General features: G+C 34.7%; 1 protein-coding gene across 2 annotated transcripts in view; it reads right to left on the bottom strand.

Annotated features, from left to right (window-relative positions):
- Positions 1-9,920: 9,920 nt before the first annotated feature.
- The window catches only part of samd4a (sterile alpha motif domain containing 4A), a 43,295-nt gene continuing 40,410 nt past the window's right edge, over positions 9,921-12,805 (bottom strand). For both annotated transcript variants that reach the window (XM_054614843.1, XM_054614852.1), the window contains exons 11-12: positions 12,344-12,427; positions 9,921-10,051 (exon numbers count right to left, since the gene is read on the bottom strand). In XM_054614843.1, the coding sequence (XP_054470818.1) occupies positions 10,023-10,051; positions 12,344-12,427 (113 nt within the window). In that variant the 3' untranslated portion in view covers positions 9,921-10,022. The remainder of the gene's footprint in view (positions 10,052-12,343; positions 12,428-12,805) is intronic.

The raw sequence follows: 12,805 nt of genomic DNA, 5'->3' as shown, positions 1-12,805 counted from the left end.
ATATACAGTACCAGTCAAAAGTTTGGACACACTTTCATTCAACATTTTTCTTTATTTTTATTTTTATTTTATATTTTTCAAAAGTTTACACAGTATTCAATATTATATCAGAGGAATACTAGTCAAAAGTCATAAGTCATATTTTTATCAATTTTATTTCAATATATAGAGTACCAGTCAAAAGTTTGGAGGACATTACTATTCAATTTAATACTAATTAATATAGTAAGTCAAAATATATTATATATATATTTTTATATTAGTGTAGTGAGAGCAGAGAGAAGTTCATTTATATATATTTTATATATATACAGTACCAGTCAAAAGTTTGGACACACTTCTCATTCAATGGTTTTTCTTTATTTTTATTTTTATTTTATATATATTTTTATATATATATAGTTATATATTCAGCTGTTTTTCACTGCCCTGTTATATATATACAGTACCAGTCAAAAGTTTGGACACACCTTCTCATTCAATGAATTTTTTTTTTTCTTTATTTTTATTTTTTATTTATATATTTTTTTATATATATATATACAGTACCAGTCAAAAGTTTGGACACACCTTCTCATTCAATGGTTTTTTTTATTTTTTTTTTATATTTTATTTATTAGTCAAAAGTTTATTTCATTATATTTTTTTTATATTTATATATATATACAGTACCAGTCAAAAGTTTGGACACACCTTCTCATTCAATGGTTTTTCTTTATTTTTATTTTTATTTTTATATATTTTTTTATTTTATATATATATACAGTACCAGTCAAAAGTTTGGACACACCTTCTCATTCAATGGTTTTTCTTTATTTTTATTTTTATTTTATATATATTTTTATTTTATATATATATACAGTACAGTCCAGTCAAAAGTTTGGACACACCTTCTCATTCAATGGTTTTTCTTTATTTTTATTTTTATTTTATATATTTTTTATTTTTTATATATATATACAGTACCAGTCAAAAGTTTGGACACACCTTCTCATTCAATGTTTTTCTTTTTTTTATTTTTATTTTTATTTTATATATATTTTTATTTTATATATATATACAGTACCAGTCAAAAGTTTGGACACACCTTCTCATTCAATGTTTTTTCTTTATTTTTATTTTTATAGTTTTTTATATATATTTTTATTTTATATATATACAGTACCAGTCAAAAGTTTGGACACACCTTCTCATTCAATGGTTTTTCTTTATTTTTATTTTTATTTTATATATATTTTTATTTTATATATATATACAGTACCAGTCAAAAGTTTGGACACACCTTCTCATTCAATGGTTTTTCTTTATTTTTATTTTATATATATTTTTATTTTTTATATATATATACAGTACCAGTCAAAAGTTTGGACACACCTTCTCATTCAATGGTTTTTTCTTTATTTTTATTTTTATTTTATATATATTTTTATTTTTATATATATACAGTACCAGTCAAAAGTTTGGACACACCTTCTCATTCAATGGTTTTTTTTTTTTTATTTTTATTTTTTTTATTTTATATATATTTTTATTTTTTTATATATATATACAGTACCAGTCAAAAGTTTGGACACACCTTCTCATTCAATGGTTTTTCTTTATTTTTATTTTTATTTTATATATATTTTTATTTTATATATATATACAGTACCAGTCAAAAGTTTGGACACACCTTCTCATTCAATGTTTTTCTTTATTTTTTTATTTTTAGTCAAAAGTTTTTTTATTTTTATTTTATATATATACAGTACCAGTCAAAAGTTTGGACACACCTTCTCATTCAATGGTTTTTCTTTATTTTTATTTTTATTTTATATATATTTTTATTTTATATATATACAGTACCAGTCAAAAGTTTGGACACACCTTCTCATTCAATGGTTTTTCTTTATTTTTATTTTTATTTTTATTTTATATATATTTTTAGTCAAAGGTTTGGACACACCTTCTATTCAATGGTTTTTATATACAGTACCAGTCAAAAGTTTGGACACACCTTTCATTCAATGGTTTTTTTTTATTTTTATTTTATATATATTTTTATTTTATATATATACAGTACCAGTCAAAAGTTTGGACACACCTTCTCATTCAATGGTTTTTTTATTTTTTTTTTATTTTATATATTTTTTATTTTATATATATACAGTACCAGTCAAAAGTTTGGACACACCTTCTCATTCAATGGTTTTTCTTTATTTTTATTTTTATTTTATATATATTTTTATTTTATATATATATACAGTACCAGTCAAAAGTTTGGACACACCTTCTCATTCAATGGTTTTTCTTTATTTTTATTTTTATTTTATATATTTTTTATTTTATATTTATACAGTAAGTCAAAAGTTTGGACACACCTTCTCATTCAATGGTTTTTCTTTATTTTTATTTGTTTTTATTTTTATTTTTTTATTTTTATATATACAGTTTTCAAAAGTTTGGACACACCTTCTCATTCAATGGTTTTTCTTTATTTTTATTTTTATTTTATATATTTTTTTATTTTATGTTTAATATACAGTACCAGTCAAAATTTATGTGTTCCTTTTTTGGATATATTATTTTTTTATTTTATATATATATACAGTACCAGTCAAAAGTTTGGACACACCTTCTCATTCAACTACTTTGAAGAATCTAAAATATAAAACATATTCTGGTTTGTTGAGCATTTGTTTGTTTTCCACATAATTCCATATGTGTTCCTTCATAGTTTGGATGTCTTCAATATTAAAAATAGAAAAAAATAAAATAAAGAAAAACCATTGAATGAGAAGGTGTCCAAACTTTTGACTGGTACTGTATAATACAAAGAATACACACAAACTTACTCTATTTAATATTACATTAATTATGTATTTATGTATTAATATATAAAAGCGTGCTGGTAACTAAACTCAATGCAGTTTTCTTCAGTTTTATCATATTTTTTGTGTTTTAAATGCAGTTTCAGTTTAATGTGGGTGACGTCACTGTGACGTAATACCGACGTCAGCCACACGGCGTCGCTGCAGGGCTCTAAATTCATTTAATTTAAACCTTTTAAATACTTTATTTATATGAAGAAGTAGGAGGATTTTTAAAAGAACATTTCATCCTTAAATGTATCATAAACATTCAGAGAATATTTTACTGCAGAATGAATACTTTTACTTCTTATTCTTAAGTACATTATGCTGATTATACTTTGCCTACATACTTTTACTTCAGTAAGGTTTGGAATGCAGGACTACTACTACTACTACTACTACTATCATTATTATTAATACTAATACTACTACTACTACTACTACAACTACTACTACTATCATTATTATTAATACTAATACTACTACTACTACTATCATTATTATTAATACTACTACTACTACTACTACTATCATTATTATTAATACTAATACTACTACTACTACTACAACTACTACTACTATCATTATTATTATTAATACTACTACTACTACTACTACTAATACTATTATCATTATTACTACTAATACTACTACTATCATTATTATTAATACTAATACTACTACTACTACTATCATTATTATTAATACTAATACTACTACTATCTACTATTATTAATATTAATACCACTACTACTACTACTAATACTAATACTACTACTACTATCATTATTATTAATACTACTACTACTACTACTACTACTACTACTACTACTTATACTAGGTCATTACTACTACTACTACTATCATTACTACTACTACTACTTACTTTTAGTGGAGTACTTGACACTTTATATACTGCAGAATAAATACTTTTACTTTTTATACATAAGTACATTTTGCTGATAATACTTAGCCTCCATACTTTTACTTCAGTAAGGTTATGAATGCAGCAGAATAAATACTTTTACTTTTATTATTATATATAAGTACTACTACTACTTACCCTACATACTTTTAATAAGGTTATGAATGCAGGACTACTACTACTACTACTACTATCATTATTACTACTACTACTATCATTATTACTACTACTACTACTTAGAGAGTACCTGACACTACATACTGCAGAATGAATACTCTACTTTTTATAAGTACATTTGCTGATAATACTTACCCTACATACTTTTACTTCAGTGTGGTTTTGAATGTTAGACTACCACTACTACTACTACTACTACTACTACTACTTTTAGTGGAGTACTTTCAGTGTGGTATTAGTACTTTTCAGTGGTGGAAGAAGTAGGCCCATACTTTAGGAACACATTTCTACATTCAGTGTTGGACACTTGAATCAGACGAACACCGTGGAGGAGTTACAGCTTTTCTTTATGTATAACGGGGGCATGCCAAGTCACAGCATTCTGGTACGTCGACACAAAAGAACTAGCAAGACACATCGAAAAACACATGAATGTATTCTCACACACACACACACACACACACTGACTGTCACACACTCATTCTCACGTTTGTTTTCTTTGTACAGACCAGAATAATTCATAACTTCATATCAGCATTAAGAAGTACCGACTGAGGACAGGACGTTCAGGGCCGCCGGCCTCGTTCACACTGAGACGCCTCAACGACTGAATTCAGATTTGAGTTTGAATTTTCACGTTTATCTTTAAATGAGCGACAAAGATCTGAAAGGAAGTTCATTTTGAAAAACTTCCTGGAGCCGTCAAGCTGTAAAGTTTTTGATTTTAGCGTTTTAACACACTTGTGCACCAAACTGAAATATTTCATTTCCTTTGACCTTTGGTTTTTCTGGGCGTATATTCACACAAATCTGAAAAATAAATTAAAAATCTGTCCTAAAAGTATTTTTTCTAATCATAATATATTTTTTGTCACATGATGGGTCGACTGTGTTTCTACATATTTCATTATATTTGAGGAAAAAAGAACTCGTCATCCCATCATTTGACAAAAAGAATAGTTTAATAAGAAAATGTTATAGAAACTAAAACAAGCATCTATGAACTCATATCAAGCTTTATATCAAACACGCTGTGTATTTATATATATAGTATTTTTATATATATATATATTATTATATATACAGTATTCATGACATTCTCAGAATAAAAAACAATGGGGAAGTTTGAGAAACTGTATCAGAAATCAAGAAAGTGATTTATGAAAATGTTTGATAATCAATTAATTATTTTCATGTGTTTAGTTTTGCTGCTTTTCTTTTTTCCTCATATTGTTTGAAACTGAACTGAAACTGGTTTTGGACTGTTGGCGTGACGACAGACAATTTGAACTATTTTCTGACCCTTTTATTGATACATGATTAATCAATAAATCAAGAAAAAATAATCTGCATATTATATTATTATTATCAGTTGCAATCCTGTGTTTGTTAGAAAAATCGCCCCAGAAAACGTCGCTGTCTCCTCGAATACAAACTGAATTACTCTTTGAAAATCAAACAAGCGATTAATTCAGGATCAATAATTTGGTCACATGTGGATCAGATCTTTACTGTATCGTACATGAATATCAGGGGAACAGCCCGATTATTGACTCGTTTCTGCAGTGTGAACGTGGCCGTCGTGCCGGTTCCTCCTGTAACGTTTCAGATTTAACGTCTATATAAAAAACATTTACATTTTGGGTGAACGAGTACAAAAAAAAAAAGGCACTGCCATTTGTTATTCTAAATATGACTTCCCCAGCCTCATGCATGCAGTTTTAAAATATAAATTACACTTTTCTTTTTTTTTAATCTCCTCCTCAACTTTCTCCTTTTTTCTTTTTTCATCATTTTCTTCAATTTTTTGTCCTTTTTTGTGTTTTTTTATTATTAAACATACAATATTCTTTTTGTCAAATATATACGTAAGCCTGCAGTCAATACAGGACATCGGCTCTTTGATAAAATAAAACTAAATGAAAATAAAAGGAGCACAGTCAAAGCGGTAACACTTTGTTACAGAATGGATGCTGCTGAATTTACAAAACAATAAAATAAAAATAAAGAAAAGAGAGAGAAAAAGTCTTGGCATCCCACATCGACATAAACCTCAGAATCTATGACAGAAATAAAAGATACAAAACAGCATATATGTCTCGACTCAAAGTACATTACATGTTTTTTTGGAATATCGCGGCGTTATCTACCTGTTAATACTGCAGAGTGACAGCGTTAGCAGCTCTCAGGACATCAGAGCTCATATGCATTCAGATAAAATCAAAAAGAATAAAAACAAAAATAAAGCATTTGGTTTGAGGAGGTGCGTATTGATCCGGAGACGTCCTGTGTCTCTTTGACCCAGAGACACATAAACTTATTTAAACTAGTGTTTTTGTTTTTAATGCAAAGCTGAAATAAATCTCCTGAACTTTGTTGAAACACCTTTAGAACTCAAACATGGCAACGTGAATTAAAATACTGCAAAAAAGTACTAGAGTGTTCAATAATCCCTTTGTTTACGTTACTGACTGTAGTCTGGTGATGTTCTGTTTCTTAACGTCAACAAATCCCACAGAAAGACCAGACAGTGAAGGCATCTTCTGCCTGATAGATCTCCATTACATGTTGTTCCATCACCACCATCCACAGAAACACACTGTAGTTTATTTTGTCTCAATCAAACATACAAACACTCCGCTGAAAATAGTCCCTAACAAATGCTGAACTATTTCCTCCAGTTTGTTTGATAAAAAACGACTACTAAACTTGTTTTTTTTTTTAAATATGAAACTACATATTTGTGACCAGTTTTTAGATATTTGGTGTGACGCAGACAGGAAGTCACAATCTGTTGAATTATCTTGTTTCCGTGGGATCAGTTGACGATAAGAGAAACACAGAACGAACCCAGCCGTATCATTTAAAGCAACATTCGGTGAAACCTCCAGTTTTCACGTCTCCCTGGTTAGGTGGTAAAACGCCCACAGCACCAAGTTCAGACTCCAGATCAGATTCCCGGCCCGCCAAAGACTTCAACAACACGAAGCTGTTTATCTGCCGACTGCTCGTCTGATGTGAGTTTTGTAACTGAATATGAAGCGACGTTTCTGCGATGGAGCTACAGAGAAAAAAGCTTCACCTCAACATGAAACTGATGATGGATACAAAACAAAGATTATAATTCAACAACAACAACAGAATAAAAGAAGAATTGTCAAAGTCAACAATGACTATGTTAATATTTGAGATGTACGTATGGTCACCAGCCATAACATGTTAATACATATGGTACTTTAAATAATAAAACACCTAAATGAAGCAAAAGTATCACCTCTGCAATGAAAAAACAAACAAAAACAGAATAAATAATTGTTTCTACTTTAAGTACGGGTTCAGAGACGTCGAGACGAGAAGCTGCTTCTCAGAAAAACAAAGATGTTTTCATCATTTTCACGTCACTCTCATGCTTTGGTGGAGTCTTCAACCGTAGCGAAGAAGCTCCGTCTCACAAATCAAAGTCTACAGAGAGCCATGAGTTGTGTTTGCCCCCCCGAAGTGGGCGGAGCTCAACCACGTCCGTCTCTATAAAGGCACCTGAACAGAACGTCTGCATGTTTTAGTCCCTTTAAAAGGAGCAGTGCGGAGGATTTAGTGACATCTAGTGGTGAAGTTGCAGATTGCAACCAACTGAATAGTTCTTTCCCAAACGCGTAGAGAACTACGGTGGCCTTTAGGTAACATAAAAACATGACTTGTAACATGATTTGTCCGTTCTGGGCTTCCGTAGGAACACAGCAGACTCCGCCTCCCTTTGTAAATATGAAGGTCTCTTTCCGAGGAAATGAAAACACGACGACTCTTACAGTCAGGTGTTTTTTATGTAATTACATTTCTGTCTATAGATCCCTCTAAATCCTCCACGCTGCTCCTTTAATACGGCTCACACACTTATTTACTTATTATTCAAAGTGTATTGTAGTGTTTTGGATTTCTAGATTTTCAAGTTTTTCTCAAACTTGTAGGTAGCCAGAAGTTTCCATTTTTGTTTTGAAACCAGAAGGTGGATCATTGCAACAAACATCACATTCCTTTGTAGGTGCAGATCAAAAAAAAACCTGCACTACGTTTCATGTTCATTTTAATGATAAAAATAAACTGTAACTTCCTGAAAAACATAAGATAAATAGAAGATGGTGATGTAATGTGTATTTAAACCGTGTTAAGGGGCTAAAACACGCACAGACTCTGGTGTGGTCCTTTAAGTGAGCGACATGAGGAGAGATTATAAACTCCAACATCTTTTAAGCTCAAAGAGAAGCGTCAGGATTCAACATGGCCGCCTGTTGTGGTTCTGCTGAATCTGCTCCTGTAGCTTGAGCCTCGAACATTTGGGGGTTTTAGTGTATCACATTATTATATCAAGTGCAGGATACAAAGGAAGTTTACTATAGAATTGCAACAAACTAATGAAAGAAACTAAACAATAATAATAATAATAGTAATAATCAACCCCCCTCCATGAGGATCGATCGGGGGTCAGGACTCGGCACAGAGGGGAGTTTTCCTAATCAGCTTATTTTACATATAAACCTATTTTTTTTTTTATAAAGTCTGTATTCCAGACACAATAAACTGAGGATAAATATTAAGACACAGAATAACCATGAGAGTCAGAATAAAAAAGAAAGAATAAATCATCACTGATGTTTCAATGATCCTCCTGTGTTGTCAGTGGACTTCTGCTCCGCTGTGACCGTGTTCCACCAGCAGGTGGCGATAAACACTAAGGAGACAATCTCTGGGAGAAACGACCCTTCATGGATTGACTTTGTGTCGCAACGCGGTCCGAGTGGAAACCAAACCATCTCCTGTTTGTTTTTCTTTTCCTGCCATCTTCTCCCACATTTCACAATCTCCCATTCACCCCTAGAGAGAGACGTTTAGTCGTAACATGCAGCTGTGGAACATCATCCTGCTTCAGAAGGAGAAAGCTAAACCAAAGATCTGAATGTGCAGATAATAATCTCCCATTTAGGTGCGTAAAAAAACAACAAAAAACAACTACATTTCCAACGTATCGTGCCTGAATTCAGAGAGTTCATACAGTACATGCTGCGGATAAACAATATGTAACTGACCGGAGCCAAACTCACGTTCCTCCTACACTCGCTCATATGACATGATCATCCTCAGTCATCTTCGTCCCATCAAAGGTCCCGCCTCTGATGTCTTTCTCCGTTTAAAACATCCGCTTCCCTTTTCCATCGTCACCTCAGCTCGATTCTTTCTTCTGCTACTTCCTGTGTCTTTCTCAACCTCTTCCTCTCAGCCCTCCTCACACATCTGCTCTACCTCTTCCTCCTCTTCCTCCTCTTCCTCTCTCCCAACCAACACATCTTTTGCTGCTGGCTGATAAAATAAAGAATAAGCACGTTGGTTGTAAACTAGCGTGATGGCTACTTGTGGGACGTAAAGCTGGTGGGCGACCGAGGCTTTACAGAATATGACACGATTCATTCACCTGAAATTCAAACACGTTTCTGTACCCTTTAAAAGTAGCATCATAATGTAAACAATAAATACAAACAAATACAAATACATGATTTTTTTTTTTTTTTGCCGCCCAATACTTGGCAAGAGGCCTTTCCCGAGCTCTACGAGGATCCTCAGTGAAAACGTCCGGCCCTGCTTGTCTGGTCTTGTTTTTGGGGTCTGAGGTACTGTTATGGGTCTGAAGGACGCCACAGTCTGGGGTCCATGTAGGGGGGGACCAGGAGGGCCCTGATCCACAGGCCGGCGTCTCCCTTCTGCTGGCCTGTTCACACACGGTTCAATGCTGGCGGAGCAGGAAGTGTGTTCTGTTTGTCCGACCCCGGTGGACGGTGCCGGTGTGATCATGTGCGTTGGCTGTTTTGGTGGTCTCTCTCTCTCTCTCTCTCTCTCTCTCTCTGTCGTGATTTCTCGGATCCCGTCTGATCCGTTGGTTGAGCTCTGCCGTTGGCTGCAGGGAGAGAGAAGGTGGGGGGGGGGGGGGGGACAGGAGGGTCGGTGACCTCCAGGTGACGTATCGAGAGAGAGCCTCCAGAACCGGCGACCGTCCAACCGTCTCAACTCAGGTCCTCGGTTCATATTGTTGACGTGCGGTCGGCTCCGTCTGAGGAGGAGCAGAGAGAAGAGGAGGTTAGAGTTTAACCGATCAAAACCATACACTGATGTGTTGAAGCCTCCAGTTCAGCATTTTGGCCGTCGCCATCTTGTTATTTTTAGAACCAGAAGTGACACGAGGGGGAGGAGCTGAGTACGACCCTTTTAGGGCGACCAAAAATGTTACAGTTAACTTCATGAACGTGAAAGAGTTGTAAGACCAAAACATGTACAACTCCCAGACTGGACAACAACACAGCAGAGACCTGTCAATCAGTGTGTAGCCCCGCCCTAAAGCATCCCCTGCTTTATGGTCTGTTTGACTCTAAATGGAGCATAATTTACTCAATGAACATCATGCTGTATTGAAGGAGACCTGAAACTGGAGATTGAGACCATAAACTCATGTTTACAATGTTTACTGAGGGAATAAATCAAGAGAGAAGTAGAGTCATTTTCTCATAGACTTCTATACAACCAGAGGAGTCGCCCCCTGATGGACAGTAGAGAGAATGCAGCTTTAAGACACTTCAGTATTGACTTAACTTTTCAGAATCAGAGTTTGTGTCCTGATCGATAGTCAGCTGATAAAGGTTTACACTCGTTATTCCAGTTGAATATTTATATCAAGTTGCAGGCTTTCTTTTTACCACTTTTATTTATTTTCCCTGTAAAAGGAAGGTTTTCTGTTTTTAAGTATCTTTAAAGGTGCAACACTTTGAGCTACACAGTGTGTATGAAATCTGCTATATAAATAAAGATTTTTATTCTTATTTCATTACGACGCTGGTCATCTTGTTCCTGCTCTCTTTATAAGGACTCTACTCTCTTTGCTATCAGCTCTGTATGAAAGGAGAAGAGGAGTAGTGATGTTGGGCCTGAGGCGTGTTGTTCTGACGTGGCGAGCAGCGAGCGGTCGGAACGCCACACCGTCCTGGTGAGAAGACAACACATCTGTAACAATACTGATAGAGCTCAGGAGGAAAACAGTCTGACAGCTGCTGCCTCTGGTCAGGCTACAGAGGAAAATGCAGCTACGCACTGGTGGACAAATTCATTCCATCGTTGTACTGAAAGGTCAGGTTAACGTCAGCGTGAAGAATACTGAATATGCTGGCTTCTTTTTTCCCTTTAAACCCATGAAACGTGGTGTTTCGGGTCGTTTCCTGCTGCTGGTTCAGATTAAGTTATTGAGTTATGTTCCTGCAAATCACCAAAACTGGCTGGACGTTGAGTTCAGAGACTATAAAAAGCAGAAACTCTGGTTAAGACGGAGTTTCTTCACACACACACACAACACACACACACACACACACACACACACACACACACACACACACAAAGCAGCACTTGTCCAGCGTTCGCCGTGGAGCACTGAGGCCTACTGTCTTCACCTCAGTCCAGTTTTGAGAGAGGGAGGGGGGGGATTGGCACCGACCTAAACCCAGACTGAAATCCACTGTACACGGGCTTATTCTGCACAAGCCAAGTCGTCCACTGACTCACTCGTCTCAGCCCGATGTCTACTACAGATTCTGAAGTGCTTTTTTATGTGTTTCATGTCATTTCTTGCCATCAAACACTAAACATGAAATCTGATTTTCTGTCTAATTCTCAGATATTAAAGCAATCAGATGTCTGAGATTCATAAATAGCACATTATTTCCAAAAGATATCAATCTGTTGAGTCAGCCTTAACAAAACTATGTATAGAACAGGTGGCAACATGTCTTAAAGCTGCATTCTCTCTCCTGTCCACCAGGGGGCGACTCCTCTGGTTGTATAGAAGTCTATGAGAAAATGACTCTACTTCTCTCTTGATTTATTCCCTCAGTAAACATTGTAAACATGAGTTTATGGTCTCAATCTCTAGTTTCAAGTCTTCTTCAATACAGCATGATGTTCATTTAGTAAATGATGCTCCATTTAGAGTCAAACAGACCATAAAGCAGGGGATGCTTTAGGGCGGGGCTACACACTGATTGACAGGTCGACACCAGAGACGTATACGGCGTCTCTACGTCACTCCTCCTCAGTCCATATATGGTCACTTCCTGTTCACTGGTCAGTCGGTACATAAAGGGACATCACCATAAGCCTGGAGGATGTGATCATCATGTTCAGAGGGATGTGAATATCAACATTACTATATGATCAACTTAAACATCACATCCTGAGAAGAAAGACAGGATGTCATGTAATGACAATAGAGGAGAGAGACACACTGATTGATGTTCTCTGGAGAACAATCAGTTTATTTATTACGTTTTAATGATTAGGATCTATTAAAATGGTGCGTTACCTCCCAAGGCGTGCTCTGTCATACTCAGACACAGAGACTCGAGGCGATTGTTGATGTCTGGCTCCGTCACCGGTAACTGAAGATCTGCACAGGAACACAAGCAAAGTTAAGACCTCAGTCAGTTATATTCATATTAAACAGATGATGAGAACAAAACGTCCTGGTGGTGATGATGAGGAGATGATGATGATGATGGTCACAACAGGTTTATTAGCAAGTTAAGGAAATTTGAATCCAATAACAAATGATTCAGGTTCTACAGCTGATCTTCTCCGCGGCAGAGATGATGGACAGTATCAGAGTTCAGTATTTCCTCATCAAATTAAAAATGTGTTTAATGATTTCACTCTGTCTTCTTTGCTGCAGCATGGTGGGGCCTCTGATGAGAGAGTGTCTCTGAAGGCCTCTACACGTCGGGGTCGTGATGAATAAATGTCACTGCAGGTGAACTGTCCCTTTAAA

The sequence above is a fragment of the Anoplopoma fimbria genome, chromosome 2 (genome assembly GCF_027596085.1).
Source record: "Anoplopoma fimbria isolate UVic2021 breed Golden Eagle Sablefish chromosome 2, Afim_UVic_2022, whole genome shotgun sequence".
NCBI lineage: Eukaryota > Metazoa > Chordata > Actinopteri > Perciformes > Anoplopomatidae > Anoplopoma > Anoplopoma fimbria.
The sequence above is the reverse complement of the archived record's forward strand: the minus strand, read 5'-3'. Positions and strand labels throughout refer to the sequence as shown.